This window comes from Mobula hypostoma, chromosome X1 (assembly GCF_963921235.1).
Source record: "Mobula hypostoma chromosome X1, sMobHyp1.1, whole genome shotgun sequence".
Classification (NCBI taxonomy): Eukaryota; Metazoa; Chordata; class Chondrichthyes; order Myliobatiformes; family Myliobatidae; genus Mobula; species Mobula hypostoma.
Window position 1 is genome coordinate 8,177,591 of NC_086128.1, and position 27,753 is coordinate 8,205,343.

Sequence of the window (27,753 nt, forward strand, 5' to 3'; positions counted from 1 at the left end):
GCATGTCATTGAAGAAGATGAAGGCTGTCACACTGCAGGCTTCAGCAATCACTGCAGTCTACTACCGGTACAAAAGCTCCACTGAATGCTAGTTTATAATTGAATAGCAGGAACTTTTGAAATCTTCCTTCCTTTCCCTGAAAGAAAGCCTCAACCTGCTCCATCTTTAAGACTATGTCAGCTGCTTGCTCAGAAAGTGAATGTTTGCTAATTGCCACACGACATTCACTCTTGAACACATTTCCTCTACTCCAGTGTGCTTACTCGTTCATCTGTGAGCACCCTGGTGGAGTGGCGGTAGTAGGATCACAAATACTGTCATCCTGACAGAGAAAAGCAGATGTATGCTTTTCAGATTTTCTGACATCACCCCTCATCTTCCCTGCAGGCCAGTGAAGCAGATGGCCTAGTATTCCATCAGAAAACAGAGTGAACAGCTGCCATCACCGCATTGGGGCCTCTGCTAAAAATGAATTCCAGCATTATAATGGCAACGATCTGAACCTGGGTGGAGATGTGTGCCTGTGGTGCAATGGCAGTTGAAAGGTCTTCCATCGTCCATCAGCCCGTGGTTGAGTTGTCTACTTAGAAAGAATTTACTTGGTAAAGAGCACAAAGACCTACGAAAGGTCAAAGCAGAATGTCAAGGCCATCATCGGTGAATATCTGCAGTGGTAGTGATGCTGACCTGAGACCTCCAGTGGTAGCTTTTGCAGTCAGTTGCTTGCCATGTCCATCCTTTTCTTAAAAAAAAACAATTCATGGTATATTTGCTTGCATGTTATCCTTTCTCACCTTGGACTACACACTAGTGATTTAAGCAGGCCTACAGTACCAAAGGCAAATTAAGCAGTCCTGGAAAGTCCTGACTTTCCAAATGCTATCTATAATCCCCAGTAACCTTGTGAATTATACTAAAACATTGACTGACATTTGAATCTCCAAGGAATTCATTGTGCTTTCAAATGATCAAATTGATTTTAAAGAAATAGATTACAGTATATTTAAAAGAACAACAAGGCTCAGATGAAACTAAATCCCTAACCTTCAGCGTATCTCCTCTGTTTAAACAGATTATATTTTCTCTAGAGACTTGTATTTGCTCAGAGCAAATATTAAGCTGTTCTTTAATGCAACAGGTAAGGAAACACAGAGTGGTCACTCATATGAAATGCTATTGGAGTATGTTATCATCCTCAAAGTTCAAAGTAAATTTATTATTAAAGTGTGTGAACCATATACAACCTTGAGATTCATTTTCTTGTAGTCATCCACAGGAAAATAAAGGAAGAAATATAATAAAATACAAAAAAAAAACAGACACAACAAAGGCAGAGTTACGGAAAGTGATTCTACAGGCTGCATTGTCAGTATAGCCCTGAGGTGTACTGATGGGTGGATATCTTCTATTTAGCATAACTCAGTTCAAACAGTATTTATGTATGCAATAGAGGAATGCAGAATTAGGGACACTTCCTACCAAGTTATTAGATAAAATTAAGAGATGGATTCACCTAAATTGATTGAAATATATGGTAAACCAGTCTTATTGTAATACTTAGCAATAAAGATTATACTAATTAGCGGTTTCTGGGTTTATTGCTCTATCTTTGGCTTTTATTTTGCTTAAAGTGTTGAAAATCTATATTTAAGGTATGAAGTTTCATGATGCTCAAGTTTATAATTTGCATGTACTGCTGCTGAGAAATTGAAGAGCTAAATGGCTCGTGTGCATTAGGAACATAAAACATATGGGAACATTTTAGTGGTGTACCTGCAACAGTTTTGTTTAAGAGCTTATAGTTCCTCGCCTGAAATTGCTGTTGATATCCATGATAGAAATTGTTAAAATCCAACCCAGCCAATTACTCTGCTGTTTATTAATGCTTTACAAGAATGTGCCAGAACCTTGCATACTTCATCAAGGTATGAATAGAGGAGATTAAGTGTATTCAGTATCAAGGCAGCATTCAATAAAGAATAACAGTCAAATATAGCACCAATAAACTCAAACTAATGTCGCTGAGGACATAATGACTGGATATACCTGGTATGGAAGAACTATGTCCTGGTATGGTTACAGTCACTGGTGTTCCAGGGCATCAAAGCAAGCATCTCTCAAATGTTTTATTTGGAGAATCACCTTAAGCGCAGGCCTGCCTGGAGTAGCAGGTGTACAATGTTCACACTGGGTTGACTGGAGGCAGGTAATGCTACTCCCGCATTTCTGAAAACCTTTGCATCATTTTGGCAACTTGGGCCAGATATAAAATTAGATAATTTGGACCAAAAGTCGCATGCTATTAGGGGACAGCTGAATATGTGAATGCTACCCCAGTTCTCATCATTAAGTATTTTAGCCATAAAGGCTGTGCATGGAATGACATCAAATCTTTTCCAAAGCTCACTTCTCCCAGTAATGCTTGTTTAAAGCATTTTTGAGCATCAAAGAGGACAGGAAAATTTTTAATTGGGGAAAGGCAAATTATGAGGCTGTAAGGCTAGAACTTGCGGGTGTGAATTGGGATGATGTTTTTGCAGGGAAATGTACTATGGACATGTGGTCGATGCTTAGAGATCTCTTGCAGGGTGTTAGGGATAAATTTGTCCCGGTGAGGAAGATAAAGAATGGTAGGGTGAAGGAACCATGGGTGACAAGTGAGGTGGAAAATCTAGTCAGGAGGAAGAAGGCAGCATACATGAGGTTCAGGAAGCAAGGATCAGATGGGTCTATTGAGGGATATAAGGAAGCAAGAAAGGAGCTTTAAGAAGGGGCTGAGAAGAGCAAGAAGGGGGCATGAGAAGGCCTTGATGAGTAGGGTAAAGGAAAACCCCAAGGCATTCTTCAATAATGTGAAGAACAAAAGGATGACAGGAGTGAAAGTAGGACCGATTAGAGATAAAGGATGGGAAGATGTGCCTGGAGGCTGTGGAAGTGAGCGAGGTCCTCAGTGAATACTTCTCTTCGGTATTCACCAATGAGAGGGAACTTGATGATAGTGAGGACAATATGAGTGAGGTTGATGTTCTGGAGCATGCTGATATTAAGGGAGAGGAGGTGTTGGAGTTGTTAAAATACATTAGGACAGATAAGTCCCCGGGGCCTCACGGAATATTCCCCAGGCTGCTCCACGAGGCGAGAGAAGAGATTGCTGAGCCTCTGGCTAGGATCTTTATATCCTTGTTGTCCACGGGAATGGTACCGGAGGATTGGAGGGAGGCGAATGTTGTTCCCTTGTTCAAAAAAGGTAGTAGAGATAGTCCGGGTAATTATAGACCAGTGAGCCTTACGTCTGTGGTGGGAAAGCTGTTGGAAAAGATTCTTAGAGATAGTATCTAGAGGCATTTAGAGAATCATGGTCTGATCAGGGACAGTCAGCATGGCTTTGTGAAGGGCAGATCGTGTCTAACAAGCCTGATAGAGTTCTTTGAGGAGGTGACCAGGCACATTGATGAGGGTAGTGCAGTGGATGTGACCTATATGGATTTTAGTAAGGCATTTTTAAAAGGTTCCACACGGTAGGCTTATTCAGAAAGTTAGAAGGCATGGGATCCAGGGAAGTTTGGCCAGGTGGATTCAGAATGGGCTTACCTGCAGAAGGCAGAGGGTGGTGGTGGAGGGAGTACATTCAGATTGGAGGATTGTGACTAGTGGTATCCCACAAGGATCTGTTGTGGGACCTCTACTTTTCGTGATTTTTATTAACGACCTGGATGTCGGGGTAGAAGGGTGGGTTGGCAAGTTTGCAGACGACACAAAGGTTGGTGGTGTTGTAGATAGTGTAGAGGATTGTCAAAGATTGCAGAGAGACATTGATAGGACGCAGAAGTGGGCTGAGAAGTGGCAGATGGAGTTCAACCCGGAGAAGTGTGAGGTGGTACACTTTGGAAGGACAAACTCCAAGGCAGAGTACAAAGTAAATGGCAGGATACTTGGAAGTGTGGAGGAGCAGAGGGACCTCGGGGTACATGTCCATAGATCCCTGAAAGTTGCCTCACAGGTGGGTAGGGTAGTTAAGAAAGCTTATGGGGTGTTAGCTTTCATAAGTCGAGGGATAGAGTTTAAGAGTCGCGATGTAATGATGCAGCTCTATAAAACTCTGGTTAGGCCACACTTGGAGTATTGTGTCCAGTTCTGGTCACCTCACTATAGGAAGGATGTGGAAGCATTGGAAAGGGTACAGAGGAGATTTACCAGGATGCTGCCTGGTTTAGAAAGTATGCATTATGATCAGAGTTTAAGGGAGCTAGGGCTTTACTCTTTGGAGAGAAGGAGGATGAGAGGAGACATGATAGAGGTGTACAAGCTAATAAGAGGAATAGATAGAGTGGATAGCCAGCGCCTCTTCCCCAGGGCACCACTGCTCAATACAAGAGGACATGGCTTTAAGGTAAGGGGTGGGAAGTTCAAGGGGGATATTAGAGGAAGGTTTTTTACTCAGAGAGTGGTTGGTGCGTGGAATGCACTGCCTGAGTCAGTGGTGGAGGCAGATACACTAGTGAAGTTTAAGAGATTACTAGACAGGTATATGGAGGAATTTAAGGTGGGGGGTTATATGGGAGGCAGGGTTTGAGGGTCGGCACAACATTGTGGGCCGAAGGGCCTGTACTGTGCTGTACTATTCTATGTTCTATGAGAGAAATTGGGTCAATGTGAAACTAGGTTTATGTGCACAACAATCAATCCTAATCATTTGTTAAGGGCCCATGGCAAGAAGTCCATAAGACATAGAAGTAAAATTAAGCCATTCAGCCATCGAGTTTGCTCTGCTATTCCACCATGCTGATTTATTACCCCTCTCAACCCCACTCTCCTGCCTTCTCTCTGTAACCTTTGCCACCCTGACTAATCAAGAATATATCAACTTCTGCTCTAAATGTACCTGATGACTTGGCCTGCACAGCCATCAGAGGCAATGTGTTCCAAAGATTCACTACCCTCCATCCAAATAAATTCCTCCTCATCTCTTTTCTTGATGGATGTCCCTCTATTCTGAGGCTATGCCCTCTGGTCCTAGGCTCCCCCATTACAGAAAACATCCTCTCCACATCCACTCCATCTAGGCCTTTCAATATTCGATAGGTTTCATGAGAATCCACCTCCTCCCCTCATTCTTCTAAACTCCAGCGAGTACAGGCCCAGAGCCATCATATGCTCCTCGTACATTAACTGGAATCATTCTCGTGAACCTCCTTTGGACCCTCTCTAATGCACGCATATGTTTTCTTAGATAAGGGGCCCAAAACTCCTCACAATACTCCAAGTCCAGTTTGACCAAAGCCTTATAAAGCATTACATCCTTGCTTTTATATTCAAGTCCTCTTGAAATGAATGCTATCTTTGTATTTGCCTTCCTCTGCACCTCTAATTTTTGAATTTTTTCCCCATTGAGAAAATAGTCTGTACCTTTATTCCTTCTACCAAAATGCATGACCATGCACTTCCCTACGTTGTATTCCATCTGCTACTTCTTTGCCCATTTTCTCAACCTCTCAGCCTTTCTGCTTCCTCAACTCTACCTGCCCCTCCACCTATCTTTGTATCGTACATAAGCTTGGTCACAAAGCCATCAATTCCATCATCAAAGTCATTGACATATAAAATAAAAAGAAGTGTTTCCAACACAGGCCCCTGCAGAACACCACTAGTCACTGGCAGCCACCCAGAAAAGGCCCCCTTTATTCACACACTTTGACTCCTGCCAGTCAGCCAAGTTTATATCCATGCTATTGTCCTTTCTGTAATATCATAGGCTTGTTAAGCAACCTCGTGTGTGGCACCTTGTCAAAGACCTCCTGAAAGTCCAAGTATACAACACCCACTGACTCTCTTCTGTCAATGTAACATCGCCACTCTTTGCTTCAACTCCAGTAGACCTCATATGAAAGTACTACTGATAGCTATCAATTTTATCTGCAGAGAACTGTTCACCCAGATGATGTATAGAAAACATTCAGAAAGCTAAATGGTATGCTGGCCTTTATTCCAAGCAGATTGGAGCACAACAGACTTTCAATTGAACAGTGCTTTAGATTGACCATATTTGGAATAGTGTATGCAATTTTTTTTTCTTCCATGGCTCTTAGACCATAAGATATAGAAGCAGAATTATGCCATTTGGCCCATCGAGTCTTCTCCGCAATTTCATCATGTCTGACCCATTTCCCTCTCAGCTCCAATCACCTGCTTTCTCCCCATATCCCTTCATGCCCTGATATCAAGAATCTATCAACCTCTGCCTTAAATATACCCAGTGACATGGCCTCCACAGTCAACTGTGGCAACAAATTCTACAGATTCACCACTCTCTGGCTCAAGACATTCTTCCTCATCTCCATTTTAAATGGACACCCCTCTATTCTGAGGCTGTATTCTCTGGTCTGAGACTCTCCCACCAAAGGAAACATCCTCTTCACATCCACTCTATTGAGGCCTTTCAACATTTGACAGATTTCAGTAAGACTACTGCTCATTCTTCTGAATTCCAGTGAGTACAGGCCCAGAGCCGTCAAACGCTCCTCGCGTGATAAGCCTTTCAATCCCAGAATCCCTCCTTTGAACACTGTCCATGTTTAGATTTTTAGATAAGTGGCCAAGAAGGAAAGCAATGATCTTGCAGTCAGTGCAGAACCGTTTGCAAGACTGATTTTAGATCTGTCCTAAGAAGAGCAATTGAGGGAGATTTTTGGTCCTTCTGTTGAGGGATATTGCAGTCAGCATCCCATATGCTGTAAAAAGAAAAAAACACAGGAGAATATATTATTTCTGATTTTTGCACAATTTTTAATCTATTCAATATATGTATACTGTAATTGATTTATTTAATTATTATTGTTTTATTTTGGTTTTTTTCTTCTATATTATGTATTGCATTGAACTGCTGCTGCTAAGTTAACAAATTTCACAACACATGCCGGTGATAATAAACTTGATTCTGATTCTGATTCTGGATTCAAAACCATTTACCTTTTGAAGTTTTCTGCCTCTGAAGCCCAGTCTGTGATTGTTGGGCATTCTCAATGAGCCTTCAGCCAGTAGACTTCATTCATTCTGTGTATATGGCTCTATTTATAAGGCAAACAATTTCACTTCAATGCATTTATTAAGAATATAGCATAGTGATTCTCATGATTTCATTCCTAGATTAGGTGACCCTTTATCTTGTGATTATGACCCTTGTTCTGGACAATCCTCCAAGAAGAAACTGCTTAGTTAACCCCTCTCAAATAGATCACTTACCATTCCTCTAAGCTCTAATAAATGTAGGCCAAGCTTACTCAATTGCTATTCTTAGTCCCTTCATTATTTGGAATCAGAATTGTAGTTGTAATTGTAATTGTGCTGCATTGACTGCAAGATTTGTATTTTCTTCCTTGGCCTTGGAAATTAAACTTGCATCCAGTATTACAAATATGGTTAAACTACCTCTGTGTTCCATTCTGCTTGGAATAAAGACCAACATATCATTTACCTCCCATATTGTTTTACTGTATATACTTAAGATTTACTCAGTAAAATTTTCATAATTTAAAAGGCCAACACGAAATTATAGTACTTTAGTATCACCTCAAAATGTCCTAATTTGGATTCAGTTCCTCCAGAAATAATCAATAACATACTGTTGGCTTTCCTAATTGCTTGTATACTGTAATTTGTGAAGCATGCACAAGAACTCCCAGGTACCTTTGCAAATCAGAGCCATGAAATCTCTCTCCAGTTAAATGATTTGTCTTCTTAATTTTTTTTTTCTGTGAAAGTGGGCAGTTTCTCATTTTTTCACATTATATTCCATTTGCCAAATCTTTGCCCACTCACTTAATCTATCTATATCCCTTTGTAGCCTCCTTATATCCTCTTCATAATTTAATTTCTGATTTACCTTTGTGTTGTTACCGATTTCAGCAGTAAGTTACCAGGAAGCTCTCCATAAGGGACGCAGTGGCAATCTGCAATTGGCTGCAATTAGGGGGTGCATTTGATCATAACCAGTGTCTCCTCTTGAGGGCTGGAAGAAATGTGGATGAAGTCTTCTGTCATTGAGTATGGATTTGGGTCATTCTGATGCTGTGGTGAGCAACAAACTGTGAAAGGGGGAAGTAGCCTCAGATAATCCTGAAGCTAGGAAACTGAAAGTGACTCTCATCAACAGAGTCCGGGCATATATATGAAGTGGTATTTGAAGTCACAGATCTCAGATAGGACTATCTTGATGAAGTATAACCATGTAGACTTTGCTCCTCAGGGAAGTCAAACTGTAGGCAATGATCACTGTAAACTCTAGTTGGATAGGATCTTGCATAACAGTGATTCCTCTCACCTGGCCCTTGTGTCTACATCAAATACTCCTGTTTATGAAGTGTCTCCATTCTGTTGAACAACGGGGGATTTAGTGTAGCAAGTCCATTTTTGAATTAGAAATGTTCTTGAAGACGCATAGAGGGCTAGGTGATAAGTGTAAACAGTGTATAGGGAAAGTAGTGAGGTTTCAGAGTGTGGGGATGTAGCTGACCAAGAATGACTTGTGTCATTAGTACATGAGTGTAAAGGAGAACAAAATGATTGTTACTCTGGATCCGATGCAGCATAAAAACACAATAAGCATAAAGAACACAACAAAAAACAAAACGAAAGAAACAATAAATACCAAATATAAAAGCAATCCTATAAAAAATAATGTACAGTTAACTGTTACAGTACATAGACTGATTGTATGTACATAAAGTGGCACCAGGTGATGTGCATGTGAACTAAGGAATGCGATTGAAGTTTTGATCTGTTAAATAACACAATTTCAGGTGAAATGTGGTCAGTGAAATCAGACTGTTCTGTGAGTAAAAAGGAACTGTCATTTTTTGGGTCAACAAAGCAGAAAATCATGTTGGGATTGAAAGTTAGTGTTCTACTATTGTTGACATTATTTGGGGAGAGTGAGTTTTAAATCAGAACCATCTTTCTAGTATTTATGAAAACTCTGCTAGACATTTTCCTGTCAAATGACAAAAGGCTTGAAAATAAGCATGGTCTTGCTGTAATATTCCAGTTAAGCAAAATTTTATCTGCACAGCATGTTTTTACAGTGTTCTTTCTTAGCCTGTGTTTACTTATCAACTTACTGCTGTGTTGCAGGGATTGCTATGTGTAAAGTTTTGTAGGTAAATTTGCTGTTTGCAAATTGACAACATTTTTTTCCTAAATTAAGCCAATGTATAAACTTCACTAAGTGCTTTGTTAGCTGTAAATGCTTAAGGAGATATTGAGGATATGAAACTCATATGATAGTCATTCAATGTTTCTTTTTGTTACATAGCTGACGCACTTCTCTTAATTGTGTCTGGAGCAGAAATTCATGGAAGTAAATTACCACCTTTATGGTCAATAGTGTACAATTATCTCCAAAATATAATTCTAAAATTAATTCTGTTGTTCTGCTCAGGAGTGGCCACACATTGCTGGCATTTTGGTTCTCTCGTCAAGAAGGCAAACTGAACCGTCAACAGACCATTGAGCTGGGACATCACATTCTTAAAGCACATATTTTCAAGGTATTTGATTATGTATGAAAAAAACACAATGTGTATTACATAAAACAGTGATATTTCTTTTTATTTTCCCTTCCATCTTACTGTAGTATGTCTGTCCTTCCACCATTTTCTTCTCCTAACTGCATTTAGGGCAGGAATTTTGGCAAATCCAGGTCCTGTAGTTCCAGAGAATAACACACCATGTAACGACAAGCCACAATCAATCAAAAACTCAGTATTGGAATCTTTAACATTTAGTGCATGCAAGTTTAAAAACACAAGTCTAATTCCACCTATTCAATTCATTTTCTCTAGTTTTTGATATGCAGGTTCACACTCCCTTATCCGAAATTCTGAAATCCAAAAAGCTCTGAAAACTGAAGTTTTTTTCACCAACAGCTGATGTCACTCAGGTGTGACGTGGCAGCACTAGCAGAGGCCACCAGTTTTGCCTCAGCGCTCGTACTGGTTACATGTGCTTTTGCTGTTCGCTGATATTTTGTGTTCACTGTTGACTTTGTGTTTAATTTCACTGTGAAAATGTCAAAAAGAGCTGCAGATACCCCTATGGGTAACAATGAGAAAAAAAGAAGGAAGCATCTATCATTATCAATAACACAAAGTGGAGTTATTGCAGAAGCTTGATTGTGGTGTGTCTGTGCGGCATCTTACTGAAGAGTATCGTGTCGGAACTACCACTGTATATGATTTAAATCAACAGAAAGACAAGTTACTGAAGTTTTATAGTGAGAGTGACGTTCTACATTTATTCCAATAAGTCATTTACCATGTGTTTGATTCAGTTTGTTTGAAGCTGTATATTTTTATGTTTTATTGAATTTTTTTTCTTGTCGTTATTCCCTAAACAATACAGTATAACAACTACTTACATAGCATTTACATTGTATTAGGCATTATAAGTAATCTAGAGATGATTTTAAGTATACGGGAGGATGTGCGTAAGTCAAGAGCTCTGCTGGGTCCTAAAGTCCACTGCATTGAGACAGGTTAAATAAGGGACTTGAGCATACGTGTTTTTTGGTATCCGCGGGGGGGTCCTGGAACCAATAAGGAGGGATTCTGAATTCCGAAATGCAACTGGCCCCAAGGATTTCGGACATGGGATTGTGGACCTGTCTAACTGTCACATTTAACACAGAATTTGTATTTCCTTAATGCTGGATTCTGCTCCTTGTATAATATTCAAAGGTTGAATGAGAGAAGAGATGTGTGTTCTTGGTCATTAGTTTCATGCAGTTTTGAGTGAAATGTTAACTTTATATAACATATTGAAGTTAATTATGATATAGCAGAAATCATACATAAACAGATTTGCCTCCATTTTACTGCATTCGAGCATTTAACAAAGTTATTTCTAATTTTATTCTGCAGTAAATTTGCTTACTATTCCTCTTTCCTTTTTAAGGGCCTAAGCAAAAAGGTTGGAGTTTCATCCTCAATTCTGCAAGGGTTGTGGATATCATACAGTACAGAAGGACTGTCCACAGCATTAGCATCTTTACGCAATTTATACACTCCGAACATTAAGGTAAAGCCATAATTAGTAATGAAGTTTGGGTGTTTTCTTTTTAATTTGAATAAACTTAGAGGAATGGAAAGCTAAATGGTCTGTTCTTGTGCCACAAATTTCTGTTTCCATTATCAGGTTTCCTAATTTTTATCGTTAACAGTTTTTAAAAAATTGTAAATCTTTTCCATATGGTCATTATTGTATACTTTAAAACTGCACTCGTATTTAGAAATCATTTGATAACTTAAGTGAAGTAAAACAATGCAAAAACTAAAATTATACAAAATGTTGAGTTTATTACTCTTGAGGTTTGTTATTCTCAGCACTTAACTGCAATTAAGTGAACCTGTAGTGATTTAAGAAGCCTAGAACACAGAGTTTTCTGTTTATATGCTTTACTTATGTCAAATCACAAATAATTTATACTAGGAACCACAGAAGGATAAAGGATCCAAAACACTTCCTCTTTTGATAAATCAGCTTTACCTGCTACCTTCATTATCATAGCACCCGATTTCTTTGGTTTCCAACTGAATATAATTTATGGTATCTGGTACATGTAAATTTCAAACAAATTTATCCTAAACTATTCAGCATTCTACTTTGCAATGTTTGTATAGCTGTCTACCATTTTCTTCGACTTCACTTTCTCATATTTGAAAAACCTATGTTGGTGGTTACAAACAATTTTTAATGCCAGCTCCATATTGTACTTTCCATTTGTACCCTGGCATCAATGGCAGATTTCAAACCACACCATAAGCTTCCATAAAACCCATGCCAAAAGCTCACTAATACTTTGAAATTCTGGAGGACATGTGAGAAATCTGCACCTTTTATCTTTTGTGTTTGGTCCTTCTGTTGTAATTTTCTTGAAGATGGAGTAGCAATGTTTTCTTTAAGTAGTATTTTCCCAAACCAAAGCATTGGTGGAATGGTGAACAGTGTAAAGGGCTATCAAATACAGTGAGATGTAGATCAGTTGAGGGTATGGGCAGAGAAGTGGTAGTTTAATCCGGGCAAGTGTGAGTTGTTACACTTTGGGAGGTCAAATGGAAGGAGAAAGTATACCGTTAATGGTAGAGCCCTTTAATAGCATTGAGGTGCAGATGGATCTTGAAGCCCAGGTCCACAATTCACTGAAATTTTCCAAGCAAGTGGATCAAGTGGTGAAGAAGGCTTGCCTTTGCTGAATCAGAATCAAGTTTATTATCACTGGCATATGTTGTGAAATACAGTAGCAGTACAGTGCAATGTGTGAAAAGACCACTATAAGTTACAATAGGACATATAAAATTAAATAAATAGTATGAAAAGAGATTAAAATAATGAGGTAGAGCTTACAGACCGTTCAGAAATCTAATAGCAGAGAGGAAGAAGTGGTTCCTAAAATGCTGAGTGTGTGCCTCCAGGCTCTTGTACCCTCCTCCCTGATAGTAGTAATGAGAAGAGGGCATGTTCTAGATGTTGAGGGTCCTTCATGATGGATGCCACCTTTTTGAGGCAGTGCTTTGTGAAGATGTCCTCAATGGTGGGGAGGCCAGTGTCCATGATGGAGCTGGAATTGTTTACAACTTTCTGCAGCTTTTTTCCGATCCTGTACATTGGCGCCTCCATAAAAGACAGTGACATGACAAGTCAGAATGGTACATCTGTAGAAATTTTCCTGTCTTTGGTGGCATAGCAAATCTCCTCAAAGTCCTAATGAAGTATAGCCACTGTCATGCCTTCTTTGTAATTGCATCAATATGTTGGGCTCAGGATAGATCTTCAAATCTTCAGGAACTTTTATCTGCTCACCCTTTCCACTACTGACCCAGAGATGAGGATTGGTGTGTGTTCTCCCAACTGCCCTTTCTGATCTAGTGATCAGAGTTCTGGCGCTGTGTGAATATCTAATATGAAGCTTGAAAGTTTTCAGGACCATCTGTATTGAAAGCTGGGGGGAGCAGTATTACTGCATACTGTGTGAAATAATGAAATTGATTATGAGAAGTAAACAAGAAAAATTTATGTATAATAGCAGAGTAAAATGTAGATTAAGTAGTACAGGATCCTTCCTGCCCAACTTTGATAGAGACGCATCCCAACTGCAATGGAGAAAGCACCAGAGTACCATGAAAGTTGTGAATAAATAAAAAGGAGTGTGAGCAATGATTGATAGGTTCAGACTCCTAGAAGGTTTGTTTGGTCATTAAGTGCCATGTCGAATGACATGAGCGATCATGGTCTTTCCATGATCATGATTGTTCCTGGCAATGCCTTCTTCTGGGCAGTGTCAGTGGTCACATAACCATGTCTTGTGATGTGCACCAGCTGCTCACATACAGCCATCTACGATCTGCTCCCATTACTTCATGTGACCCTGATCAGGGGTGGGGGTGCTAAGCAAGTGCTGCACCTTGTCCATAGGTGACCTACAGGCTAGCGGAGGGATGGAGCGCCTTACACCTTATTTGGTAGAGATGTAGCCACACCCTGCCACCAATTTCAGTTTAGTGTACAGTATTTGATGTTCATGATAGTTTCTCCCCTTTATGAGGAGCAGAGATTGAGCAACAGGTTTGCTGAATGCACTTTAGTCTCCTGCACTTTAATCTTCCATTCCATTCTGATTTTTTTGTCTTGGGCCTCTTGGCATTATTCCACTGAAGCTCATCATAATCTCAAGAACAGCACCTCACGTGTAATCTTTTTGTACTCAACACTGAATTCAGTTATTTCAAATAATCCACTTTTCTATTTAGTATCAGATCTGACCAAATCTGGTATGAGAGTAGGAAATGCTGGGATGGTGGCAGCATCTGAACATAGCGGCTGCGGGGTCTGTGGCCCCTCAGGGCACTTTAGCTCTTTATTCTCTTTTCACAGGTACTGCCTGACCTGAATGTTTCCAACAGTTTTTATTTTTCTTTCAGACTTCCAGCATCTGAAGTCTTCTTGAATTTCAATTCCTTGTTTACTGTGATGTTTCCTTCTCCGCAGATGCTTCCCCAGCACTCAACTTTTGTTTCAGTGCTGTAGTTTTCTATGACTATGATAGTTCAAGCAAATTTTATGTTTTTCTTTCTCCTCTGTCCATCCTCTTTAAACCTCCTCCAAACAGATTAGCTGCTGTACTGAGCACTTCAGTACTCAGCCTTCAGCACTCACTACTAGTCAACATTAGTCTATGCCAACCATCTTCTTTTGGTCTCCACCCTATCAACAGACATTTTATTTTAATGGTGTGGATGTTACGTTTCAAAATGGCACCTTGAAGAAACACAAACTAGACATTGGTAGAACGAAAGCCCTTTGGATTAAAGAAGCCATGGTCGTATGCATAAGTTATTGGCTAAAGCCACAAAATAGCAGTGGGAATGATTTTTTTCAGTTTGAAGAGTTTTGCACAGGTCTCATTGTTGGAGCCACAGTGGTTGTCTGTTATGATTGCTCAAGTTTCAAATACTGATAAATAATAAAAGTTGTCAGATAGCTGTTGACTTTGAATTTAAATATTTAATTTTATAAAATTGTAAGTGAGATGAATGTAAGCTAATGAAACAATTAAATTTTGGCAATTGGACCTAACTTTCAGTTCAAGTGTATTGCGACCAATTCTTGCTCTCCCAAAACAAACTAGGCTGAGGTTAAATCTCTACAGGAAAGAATTCAAACCTGGAATCTGTTTATTCTACAAACCCCATTTCCAGAAAAGTTGGGATATTTTCCAAAATGCAATAAAAACAAAAATCTGTGATATGTTAATTCACGTGAACCTTTATTTAACTGACAAAAGTACAAAGAAAAGATTTTCAATAGTTTTACTGACCAACTTAATTGTATTTTGTAAATATACACAAATTTAGAATTTGATGGCTGCAACATACTCAACAAAAGTTGGGACAGAGGCATGTTTACCATTGTGTTACATCACCTTTCCTTTTAATAACACTTTTTAATCGTTTTGGAACTGAGGATACTAATTGTAGTAGATTTGCAATTGGAAATTTTGTCCCTTCTGGCTTGATATAAGACTTCAGCTGCTCAACAGTCCATGGTCTCCGTTGTCTGATTCTCCTCTTCATGATGCGCCATACATTTTCAATAGGAGATAGATCTGGACTGGCAGCAGGCCAGTCAAGCACACGCACTCTGTGTCTACAAAGCCATGCTGTTGTAGCCTGTGCAGAATGTGGTCTGGCATTGTCCTAATGAAATAAGCATGGACGTCCCAGGACGAGACGTCGCCTTGATGGCAACATATGTCTCTCTAAAATCCTAATATACGCCTCAGAGTCAATGATACCTTCACATACGTGAAACTCACCCATGCTGTGGGCACTGATGCACCCCCATACCATCACAGATGCTGGCTTTTGCACCTTTCGCTGATAACAATTTGGATGGTTGTTTTCATCTTTGGCATGGAGAACTCGACGCCCGTTTTTTCCGTAAACTAGCTGAAACGTGGACATCTGACCACAGCACACGGTTCCACAGTCTTTCGGTCCATCTGAGATGAGCTCGGGCCCAGAGAACTCGCCGGCATTTCTGCATAGAGTTGATGTATGGTTTCCTCCTTGCGTAATACAGTTTCAAGTTGCATTTCTGGATGCAGTGATGGACTGTGTTGAGTGACAATGGTTTTCCGAAGTACTCCCGAGCCCAGGTGGCTGTAGTTGTCACAGTAGCATGACGGTTTCTTAGACAGTGCCGCCTGAAGGCTCGAAGATCACGCGCATTCAACAGTGGTTTCCAACCTTGCCCTTTATGCACTGAGATGTCTCTGAATTCTCTGAATCTTTTCACAATATTATGTACTGTAGATGTTGAAAGACCTAAATTCTCTGCGATCTTGCGTTGAGAAATGTTCCTTTTGAACCGACTAACAATTCTCTCATGAATTTTGGCACAAAGGGATGAGCCATGACCCATCCTTGCTTGCAAAGACTGAGCCTTTGATGGACACTACTTTTATACCCAGTCATGATTCCTCATCTGCTACCAATTAGCCTGCTTAATGTGGAGTCTTCCGAACCGGTGTTACTTGAATATTCTGTGCACTTTTCAATCTTATTTTAACTCTGTCCCAACTTTTGTTGAGTGTGTTGCAGCCATCAAATTCTACATTTGTGTATATTTACAAAATACAATTAAGTTGGTCAGTAAAACTATTAAAAATCTTTTCTTTGTACTTTTGTCAGTTAAATAAAGGTTCACGTGAATTAACTTATCACAGATTTTTGTTTTTATTGCATTTTGGAAAATATCCCAACTTTTCTGGAAATGGGGTTTGTATTTAGTTAAGGTAGTTTCACATGATCATTACGCAGCAATGAAAGAATTAAAGGGAGACTCGAGAAAGAACTAGAATAGGGATTCTAAAAGAAAAATCTAGTTGTGATTGGTTTTATGATCCCTGCAGAAAGGGCTAATGAGCTTATAAAATATATAGAACACACGAGAAGGTTTTTACGTGTGCTATTCTTTGGTGATTTGGCAAATATTTAAGGAGCAATTTCAGGTTGTTATCTCCAGAGAGTCATGGTAGCTTAATAAAAACATCAAACAAAATGATGTAATTCATTATCATATTTTATTAATTAAGCCAATTAAATGTGCAGTCATGGCATCGACCAGCTGGGTTGTACTGCACTTAATATAATCCCCGTTAGGTAGCCTCTGACATGTTCAATATATTATTTAACTTCAAAATGCCAAAAAGCCATATTTTAATTAATATTTTGAATTTTGAATCCCTCACTATTAGCAACAGAAGGGTGTACCTTGAAGCCTTCTGACATCTTATTCATTTATGTGGAAGCTTTAACAGTGTAGACCATCTAGTACATAGTCTAGTACATTATTTATCCCTTCACAGGTCTGCATTTGATAGTGATATCTACGATTTACAGAAGGTGCTCTAATGATTCACCCAGACTTCTCAAACCTGCAACTCTTACCACTAAGACAGGCATAGAGGAATGCCACTCTATGAGGATTCCCCCTCCAAGTAGCTACACCATCCAAGCTTGGAAATATATCACAGGTCCTGCGTGATTTCTGGGTTTGAGTCCTGGAAATTCCTACCCAAGGGCACTGTGGGAGTACCTTCACCAAAAAGACTGAAGTGATTCAAGAGGTGGCTCAGCATCACCTTCTTGTGGGGAAACTAGAAGCAGGAAATAAAATCTATCCTTGCCAACAGCCCTCAAATGCCCCTGCCAAAACAAAGAAAAAAAACTCCAAAAAAAAACAGAATGAGAAGGGAAACTAAACACAACATGGGTAATGATATCACAAACAAGAGAAAATCTGCAGATGCTGAAAATCCAAGCAACACACACCAAATGCTTGAGGAACTCAGCAGGCCAGGCAGTATCTATGGAAAAGAGTCAACAGTCAACGTCTTGGCCCGAAACGTCGACTGTACTCTTTTTCCATCGATGCTGCCTGGCCTGCTGAGTTCCTCCAACATTTGATGGGTAATGATAATAGCCTTGAACTACAACAGCATGGGTAATGATAATGGCCTTGAAATTACAATGGAATGAAATACAGTAGCAACCATTTTCATGTTGTTTTTCATCACTTCAAATTTTAACAGGGCTTTACCTGGAATGGGTTGCAATTGCAGTTTGATGTGAATTACACATAAGCTACAAATCAAATTACATTATTCCCTGTGCAGTGTTCTTTTTGGAACGTTGCCAGAGAATTCAGACCGCTGTTGGACACTCCAGGGAGATGAGTCTGGCAGAGTCTTTAGGAGTATCAAAATTGTATTTAAACTTTGTTTTCAATAAGTTTGCTCTGGAAGGTGAAACATAATTTTTAGTTTAAAGAACTCTTGTAGAATTTTGAGTAAGGTACTGTCGAAGTATCTTGTCCCCGCTAATAAAATAAAACAAAATAATAAAATATCTGGGCTCAGGACACCCAGACCCTTACAACTCAACCATTCCTTTGAGGAGAACAACATGAGCCCGTCATCCACACGGTTCTGAAATCTGAACAGGAAACTGCTACTTTTATACAGAAATCGGCTCAGCAGTTACACATATTGATCATTCTGAATGGTATATGTTTGAATCCCTTACTCGCAAGATCAATCATCTAAAGTTAATCAAAACTTCAAGCAGACAGCTGATGATATTTTGAAGTTCGTAAACACTATAGGGCCTTGGGTTTTGGGTATGTTTCACACCCTTCTGTTACCTTGTCTGTCTCCGGCACCCCCTGTTGAGTAAAGGAACACGATGTTTCCTTTCTGGAAAAGTCTCATTACAGAGACCTCACTCCTCTGGCTTGAATACACATTGTCACAGTCAACCCAGTTTGTCTCATCTGTAGTAAGCAGAGCTGTCTCCGGTCGTCTCACTTCAAAGGTCTTGGTTGACTACACCTGCCCCAGGATACTACACATAGAAACATAGAAAACCTACAGCACAATACAGGCCCTTCGGGCCACAAAGCTGTGCCAAACATGTCCCTCCCTTAGAACTACCTAGGCTTTACCCATAGCCCTCTATTTTTCTAAGCTCCATGTAGCCATCCAGGAGTCTCTTAAAAGACCCTATCATTTCCGCCTCCACCACCGTCGCCGGTAGCCCATTCCACACTCTCATCACTCTCTGCGTAAAAAACCCACCCCTGACTTCTCCTCTGTACCTACTTCCAAGCACCTTAAAACTATGCCCTCTTGTGCTAGCCATTTCAGCCCCGGGAAAAAGTCTCTGATTATCCACACGATCAATGCCTCTCATCATTTTATACACCTCTATCAGGTCACCTCTCATCCTCCATCTCTCCAAGGAGAAAAGGCCGAGTTCACTCAACCTATTCTCATAAGGCATGCTTCCCAATCCAGGCAACATCCTTGTAAATTTCCTCTGCACCCTTTCTATGGTTTCCACATCCTTCCTGTAGTGAGGCGACCAGAACTGAGCACAGTACTCCAAGTGGGATCTGACCAGGGTCCTATATAGCTGCAATATTACCTCCCAGCTCCTAAACTCAATCCCACGATTGATGAAGGCCATGCACTGTATGCTTTCTTAACCACAGCGTCAACCTGCGCAGCAGCTTTGAGTGTCCTATGGACTCGGACCCCAAGATCCCTCTGATCCTCCACACTGTCAAGAGTCTTACCATTAATACTAATTTCTGTCATCATATTTGACCTACCAGAATGAACCACCTCACACTTACCTGGGTTGAACTCCATCTGCCACTTCTCAGCCCAGTTTTGCATCCTATCATAGTCATAGTCATACTTTACTGATCCCGGGGGAAATTGGTTTTGGTTACAGTTGCACGATAGATAATAAATAGTAATAAAACCATAAATAGTTAAATAGTAATATGTAAATTATGCCAGTAAATTATGAAATAAGTCCAGGACCAGCCCATTGGCTCAGGGTGTCTGACCCTCCACGGGAGGAGTTGTAAAGTTTGATGGCCACAGGCAGGAATGACTTCCTATAACGCTTTGTGTTGCATCTCGGTGGAATGAGTCTCTGGCTGAATGTACTCCTGTGCCCACCCAGTACATTATGTAGTGGATGGGAGACATTGTCCAAGATGGCATGCAACTTGGACAGCATCCTCTTTTCAGACACCACCGTCAGAGAGTCCAGTTCCATCCCCACAACATCACTGGCCTTACGAATGAGTTTGTTGATTCTGTTGGTGTCTGCTACCCTCAGCCTGCTGCCCCAGCACACAACAGCAAACATGATAGCACTGGCCACCACAGACTCATAGAACATCCTCAGCATCGTCCGGCAGATGTTAAAGGACCTCAGTCTCCTCAGGAAATAGAGACGCCTCTGACCCTTCTTGTAGACAGCCTCAGTGTTCTTTGACCAGTCCAGTTTATTGTCAATAAACAATGAATTAATGTCCCATTGTAACCTCTGACAGCCCTCTAGACTATCCACAACACCCCCAACCTTTGTGTCATCAGCAAATTTACTAACCCAATATGATATCTTACCACAACCTCCACAGTACCTTCAGTTTTAGAGAAAGAGTAAATTAGGTAAAATTGAAGAGGAACGTAATATACATTGAATGGGTTGTCTTGTATTTTGTAGATGCTTCTAAGGAATTATGGCTGGTTTAATACTGAATATATTTAAATTAAAAGAAACACTTACATTTGATTAGCATCTTTCACAGCCTTGAATGTCCCAAACACTTTACAGCCAACAAAGTGTTTTATTTCCACGTGAGAATGCAGATTAGTTTAACCAACTTTGTAATACTTTCTCAGCAATGAACCAATAGTTAGACTAGATTTTGATGAATTTTATGTTAACAATGGTCTTCAATCATTGACCTTGTACACCAGTAATCTCAAATTAAATCTTCCTTTCACTGGTAGACAGCTCACTTTTCATTGGAATTAAATAAAATATAGCTGATAGCTTGAAACATCAGTAAGCAAATTAGGCATTTGTTTTTCATATGCTGTAGACCAGTCACCAGAAAGCTGTGAACTTTTTATCATGTGTTCTTTTGGATTAGGACACACAATTATTTGACTTTAATGCAAACTGTAGGGTGGGGATGGAATTGAGCACACTGGAAATAGCAGAGACTATGGACCCTGATGATATCTCGCTGAAGTTCTCCAGAGTAAGTTGTACCTCTATCCAAGCTGTTCCAGTATAGCTGCAATGCTGCCATCTACCTGACCATGGTAGGCGTCTCCTGTCCATAAAAAGCAGGATAAATGCAATATAGCTAATTGCCTTACCATGTAATCACCAGCACTCTAACCCAGGGGTTCTCAAACCTTGCTTAATGGTATTGGATCATGTCATACAAAAGGTTGGGAACCCCTGCTCTCACTAAAAACTTGTTCACTGTGCTTAATTTGCTTTCATTTATGACCACTTAGTTCTACACAGTTCTTGATCTAAATATAGAGAAAAGAACTGATTTCTAAAGGTCAGTGAAAGTGACTGCCTTTGAAATTAAGGTAATATTTAACCCAATGTGAGATCAAGAAGTCTAAATAAAATGAAGCCGGAGGTCATCAGGGAAAACTCCCCACTAACCTGAGTCTTCCTCACACAACGGAAAATGGTTATAGTTATTGGAGGTCAGTTACCTCGCACTCAGGACATCACAGCAGGAGATCCTCAGAACAGTGCCTCTCTGTGATTTGTTTATTTGGATCAAATCAGAATGGATCATTCCAAGATCAGAACTGAAAATGTGATGATTACTTGGTCACAAGAGATTCTGCAGATGCTGGAAATCCAGAGCAACATGCACAAAATGCTGGAGGAACTCAGCAGGTCAGGTAGCCTCCATGGGGTAAACAAATAGTCGATGCGTTGAGCCAAAATCCTTCACCAGTATTGGAAAGGGAGGAAGAAGCCAGAATAAGAAGATGGGGGGAGAGGATGGAGTACAAGTGGGTGGGGCAGAAGGAATGAAGCAAGAAGTTGGGAAGTGATAGGTAGAAAAGGTAAAGGGCTGAAGAAAAAGGAATCTGATAGGAGAGGAGAGTGAACCATGGGAGAAAGGGAAGAAGGAGAGGTACCAAAGGGAGGTCATAGGCAGGTGTGGAGAAGGGATAAAAGGGCGGCTAGAGTGGGGAAATAAAGGGGGAGGGGGAAATTTGACCAAAATTAGAAAATTGATATTCATGCCATCAGGTTGGAGGCGGCCTAGACAGAATATAAGGTGTTGCTCCTCCAACCAAAGAGTGGCCACATTGTGGCATAAGAGGAGGCCATGGACTGACATGGCAGAATAGGAATGGAGATTGGAACTGAAAAGGTTGGCCACCAGGAAATCCTGCTCTTTGTGGATGGAGCAAAGGTGCTCAACAAAGCGGTCACCCAATCTACATCAGTTCTCACCAATGCAAAAGGGGCCTCATTGGGAGCATTGGATACAGTGGATGACCCCAACAGATTTGCAGGTGAAGTGTTCCCTCACCTGGAAGGACTGTTTGGAGCTCTGAATAGAGGTGAGGGTGGTGGTAAATGGCCAGGTGTAGAACTTCTGCCACTTGCAGGGGTAGGTGCCAGGAGGAAAATTGGTGGGGAGGGGAGTATGGACAAGGGAATCATAGACAGTGCAATCCCTGCAGAAAGCGAAAAGTGGGGAGGAGGTAAAGATGCGTTTGATGATAAGGTCCCACTAAAGATCACAAAAGTTGCGGAGAGTGATGTGTTAGATACAGAGGCTCATGGGGTGGTAGGTAAGGACAAGAGGAACTCTATCACTATAAAATCGGCGGGACAATATGTGAGCACGGATGTGCGTGAGGGCAGCATCAATGGTGGAGGAAGGGAAACCCTGTTCTTTGAAGGAGGAGGACATCTCTAATGTCCTGGAAAGGAAAGCCTCATCCTGGAAACAGATGCTGTGGAGATGAAGGAATTGAGAAAAGGGAATTACTTCTGATTACATGGTGTTCAGTTTGATTCACAGTTCCTGAAATAATGAATCATTTGATCTAATTAGTGGAGCATATCACAGGTGATGGGGAATAGTTGGGACAGAGTTAGTGAATTATTTATTAAAGGGGATGGTTATATAGAACATTTAGCAATATGAAGTTCCTATTATGAAGGATAGTTTAACATTAGAATTGTGCATATTTGTTCCTATGTCATTTTGGTTGATTTCAGAATGTAAGGTATTCAGAAATTATACCGAAGTTCTAATGCTTTAATGGAAAATGTATTACTTTGCTATTGCAAATACTGTGTTGTGAAGATGCATTTCTACAGCATAAGGGAAACAAAGACAAACCACGTTAACTGCGTATTTAACACATTTATGGTGGGGTGGTAGAGAAAGATCAGCTGAGCATTTCACCCAAAAAGACCAGCCCACAATGTCTGTTGTACAATGCTAGCCTGTATCATTAATTCTAATTTTTTTTAACCACAATGTTAATACTGTGAATTTTGCCAATACGTAGGTCAGTCGTTTGCTTATTTTGGGTGGTGCCAATGTGAATTACCGGACTGAAGTGTTGAACAACGCCCCAATACTCTGCGTTCAGGCCCACCTTGGTAACTCAGACATGGTTGCCCTCCTGCTAGAGTTTGGAGCAAATGTGGATGCTTGCTCAGAGAGTGGACTGACTCCTTTGGGATATGCAGCAGCTTCTGGACACCTTACTGTTATACATCTTCTGTCCAAAAAACGTGCAAAGGTAAGTCCTCAAAAGTAAATGACAAGCATTGATATGTTGTATTCATATTTACTTAATGAACCTTTAGGTGCTCTACTTAGTCATGTCAGTTTAAAAAAATATTTTCATTGATTCTTAGTGACTTAGTAAATATTTCCTGCATTCCCTTTTCCCTTTTCTACCAAACCTTTATGCTACAGGCAGTTATGATTAAACTGATTGTGGACGTATTGCTGTACCAGAGTATTTAGGACTACAGTATTCATTGACTTGTAGCCAAAATGTGTGGCTGAAACTAATGAATCTTTTATTCCAAAGGAAAGTTCAGATCTTCAATTACCTCCTCCTGGTGCATTACTTTAGTGGAAGTGATTTTGAGATTCTTGATTGAACTGACTCTCTCCTCTTTTCCAAAGGTGGACCACTTGGATAAGAATGGTCAGTGTGCTTTGGTCCATGCAGCACTGCGTGGCCACTTGGAAATTGTTAAGTTTCTGATCCAGGCTGATTGGACACTGGCAGGGCAACAGCAGGGCGTGTTTAAAAAGAGCCACGCAGTTCAACAAGCGCTTATTGCTGCAGCAAGCATGGGATATACTGAGGTGTGTAATGTGTATGGTTAATTTTGAAGCTGTTTTATGAAGTGGAATCGAACCATACTTTGTCCATATCTTGGATATAAAATCGTACCCATTGAGAGGTGCTTACTGCTCTTCCACAGAGGAGGAAATAAACCATATATCAGCTTTCTGAATGATCTGAGCTGCGTTTTAAAATTTGTTGAGTTAAGAACATTCAAAAATATAGTACTTGGAATTTGATGCTTCTGTGTGTGCTTTTGAAAAAGAAAGTGCTGAAAAATACCATGAAAATAGTTGTGGAAATGGATAGGAGACGAACAGTATAAAAGTATTTAACTGTAGCAAGGCTGACTTTAATATGTTCACGTAGACCAGAATCAAATTAGGAGGCAAAGCACTTATGGAACAATACTAGATGATGAGAGAAGATAGTTCATATACAGATTGAAAATATTCCCATATGGTGGATGGGGATAGCTAAATTCTTTCAGATGACTAAATGATTAAAGTAAAAGATACTAGAATGAAACAAAAAGGAGTCTGATATCACAATTAAAATTCAACTTCACTACAAGATATCCATAAGGATCAAAAAAAGAAAGTAAATCTTCATGGCTCATGTGAAAGTAACCACAAAAATGATTCATAGAGATAATAAAACTGTACTTAAATGAAGGTGGGCAAATAGTATGGACAATAATTGGAGATAAGTGAGAATTTCATATATTGAGTTTTTTCACATTGAATACCCCATTAGGTCATACGGGACAGAATCAGACCCTTGCTGATCATCAATGACCCATATGTAACTTGGTTCAAAGCCAACCATGCCTTGGTGATTCTCCAGTTGCTGAATGTTGTGAGCTCGCTGCCTCCACCACCTTCTTAGGCAGTGCTTTCCAAATTGCAACCCGCCTCTAAACTGCTTACTCCTCACTTTAACCTATGTCCTCTGGTCTTGGACATCTCTGCTGTGGAAAAAGTTTCTTAACATCTATCATTTCTATGCCTCTAGCAATTTTGTACACCTCTATCAGGTGCCCCCTCACTCTCCTCTGTTCAGGAATGACTGGATAACACTAGTAGTCATTAGAGCCAGCTAAAAATCACAAGCACAATGGGATAATTGGCCTCCTCCTTTAGTAATTTTGTGAGAGAGGTTAAAAATTTGAAACTCAGGTCTTATTTATTCTCCACAAAGTTATTTTCTGTCCATCCACTGCCCGAGCTGCGAAAACAGTAAGGTTCACTTATGAAAGATATATTTGATGTATCTTCACATGATGCACTGTAGTCAAGGATCTTATGAGATTTCTTGAAACTCATTACGAACAGCTAAATTTGGATAACATAAAAGTGGGGAACAAATGACTTTGCTGATCTTATTCTTGTAATGTTCTTTTAACATTTATTTCAGATTGTCTCATATCTACTGGATCTGCCAGAAAAGGATGAGGAAGAAGTGGAACGAGCTCAAATTAACAGTTTTGATACTCTTTGGGGAGAAACAGGTATTTTTAGGCAAACATCATAGCTCTGTTCGCTACATGGATCAAATAATAAACCTATCTCTGGCAGTGAATTCACAACCACCTATCTTAACAGTAGCATTGGATGCAGTGCACATGGGTGAGCCACTTGAGACTGGTTTTCATTTTGTCTTTGATCTGTACTCTGTAAATGAGGATGCACGTACACTTGGAATGTTTCTGAACATTCTTAAAATTAATGCTGATATTAGGCTGCAGTTTGAAACGGGTAACTAATTGTCATTAGTCTATCATCTACTGATCCAATGAGTCTAAAGTTGACAACACCAAAATATTATTTATATCTCACAATAATTTAGTTTTTAGAGCATCTACCTGCAGTTTACTCCATGATATTCAGCAGCTCTTCCAAGTCTAACAGGATTCATTTGATTAAATCAAAGACTTTATACTTTTATCTAACTTTTGCTAATTGGTGCCATCAGATTACAGTGCATAAAGTAAATTTACATTGCTTGTCTTAAAATCAAATGATGAATTGATGCTGGAAATATGAGTTGCTAATGATATTGCACCTGAATTCAGTAATCAGCAATATTATTAAATCAATTACCACTTGACTTAGTCATTGTTCAAAATAATTTAGAATTGTGTTATAAATTAAATAACTATATGTACACTCTTAGTTTAAAAATACCATAACTACTGCAATGAGGAATTGAATTCAGACCTCTATGTTGATTTGTGTTCCAAAAAATATTCCAAGGCATTCTGGACAGGCTGCAAGTTTTGTGATGCATATTCACAGCAAACAAGAAGTGGAAGTTATGAGAGGCTCAGACAATTGATTTTTCCCAAACATGGGAAACTAAGAAAGACTAAATCTAAGGAAAACATTTTTATTGTTGAATTTTTGCCGCCGTATTCTACCCTGTTGCTTTTTGTGCAATTATAATACAATGGAAGGGAAATTATCTAGGCAAAGACTATTCAAACCGTAATCAGTAGGAAGTAGTTTGTATAGTTCAGAACAGAAATAAACTATTTGACATGAATGAGTTAATCCAAAAGCTACAAGAAACCAAAAATAACCTGCTGTACTGAGAAAACATTGGTAAAGTTGGTAGGATAACCAGATTGTTTTTTTTTCTAAAACTGTTAAGTTGCAACGTAACCAAAGCAAAGCAATAATTTAACCCAAGTGCTTTAACTAATCTTCAATTACACTGGTTGAAGCAATCCAGAATTGGAAGCATTTCTCAGAAGGATTGGGGTAAATGAGAGCCTGGGGGATGTTTACTGAAACTATGTTCACTCATTTCCAACTGCCAGAATGATTTATAGAATTGGAAAATTTCACATATGATTAGAAATCTGTTTCAAAGCACGAGTAACTTCAGAGTGGTTTAACCATTTTAGAATCTTTTAAATTGGATGCTTTAAGTTTAAAAGTTGGCTCCAGGCCACCACACTGTATTTAGAGTGTGTGATCACTTCTTTGCAGTCGTTACAAAGCAAATAATAAGGTGTACATTTCTGCATGATTGGCAGCTTTACTGCAGGCTAAATATTAGCTCAGGGCAGAAGATTTGTGTCTGTTTCTGAGCATGGATACATTGACTTGGAAACTTAGTCAGTTGGAATTATTTCCTAAATTTATCCATCATCAGGGACCCACATTACCCAGGTCATGCTCTCTTCTCGCTATTGCCATTGGGAAGAAGGTACAGGAGCCTCAGGACTCGCATCACCAAGTTCAGGAACAATTATCACTCCTCAACCACTAGGCTCTTGAACCAGAGGGGATAACTTCACACAACTTCACTTGTCCCATGATTGAAATGTTCCCATAACCTATCAACTCACTTTCAAGGATTCTTCATCTCATGTTCTCGATATTTATTGCTTATTTATTTATTTTTATTATTATTTCTTTCTTTTTATATTTACCCAGTCTGTTGTCTTTTGCACTTTGCTTGTTTGTTCTGTTGATGAGTCTTTCATTAATTCTATTATAGTTATTGTATTTATTAAGTATATTCACAAGAAAATGAATCTCAGTGTTGTATGTGGTGACACATATGTACTTTGACAGTAAATTTTCTTTAAACTTTTGAACTTTAAATTGAATAATCTGCACTTGCATAATGGAACCCCCCTATTGAGACTCTTTCTGCTCCTACCATTGCTCTCGACTTTGTAATCTGTCACTTTGTTGGTTTGAAACCTCAAAAAGAGCATTTCTCTATTATTATCTTTCTATTTCTTTATGTTTTATGTAAAGAATGCATTAAGTCTTGACTTCTAAGAGTTTGATTAATTTTGTCCAGTAAGGGTATTTCCAGGATCCTTGGTTTATTTAGTTTTCATTTATTTGATAAGAGTTGATAACACATATATTTGATGCACAGGTTCACCAGGCACTGAGGTTCAAAGACAGCAGCAATGCAAATGATTTGTTGCATACACGGCTTT

General features: G+C 39.6%; 1 protein-coding gene across 6 annotated transcripts in view; it reads left to right on the top strand.

Moving 5' to 3' along the window:
• The window catches only part of LOC134340122 (protein TANC2-like), an 828,834-nt gene that overhangs the window by 735,807 nt on the left and 65,274 nt on the right, over positions 1-27,753 (top strand). For all 6 annotated transcript variants that reach the window (XM_063036995.1, XM_063036994.1, XM_063036997.1 and 3 more), the window contains 5 exons: positions 9,435-9,543; positions 10,949-11,071; positions 22,992-23,228; positions 23,624-23,809; positions 25,206-25,299. In XM_063036995.1, the coding sequence (XP_062893065.1) occupies positions 9,435-9,543; positions 10,949-11,071; positions 22,992-23,228; positions 23,624-23,809; positions 25,206-25,299 (749 nt within the window). The remainder of the gene's footprint in view (positions 1-9,434; positions 9,544-10,948; positions 11,072-22,991; positions 23,229-23,623; positions 23,810-25,205; positions 25,300-27,753) is intronic.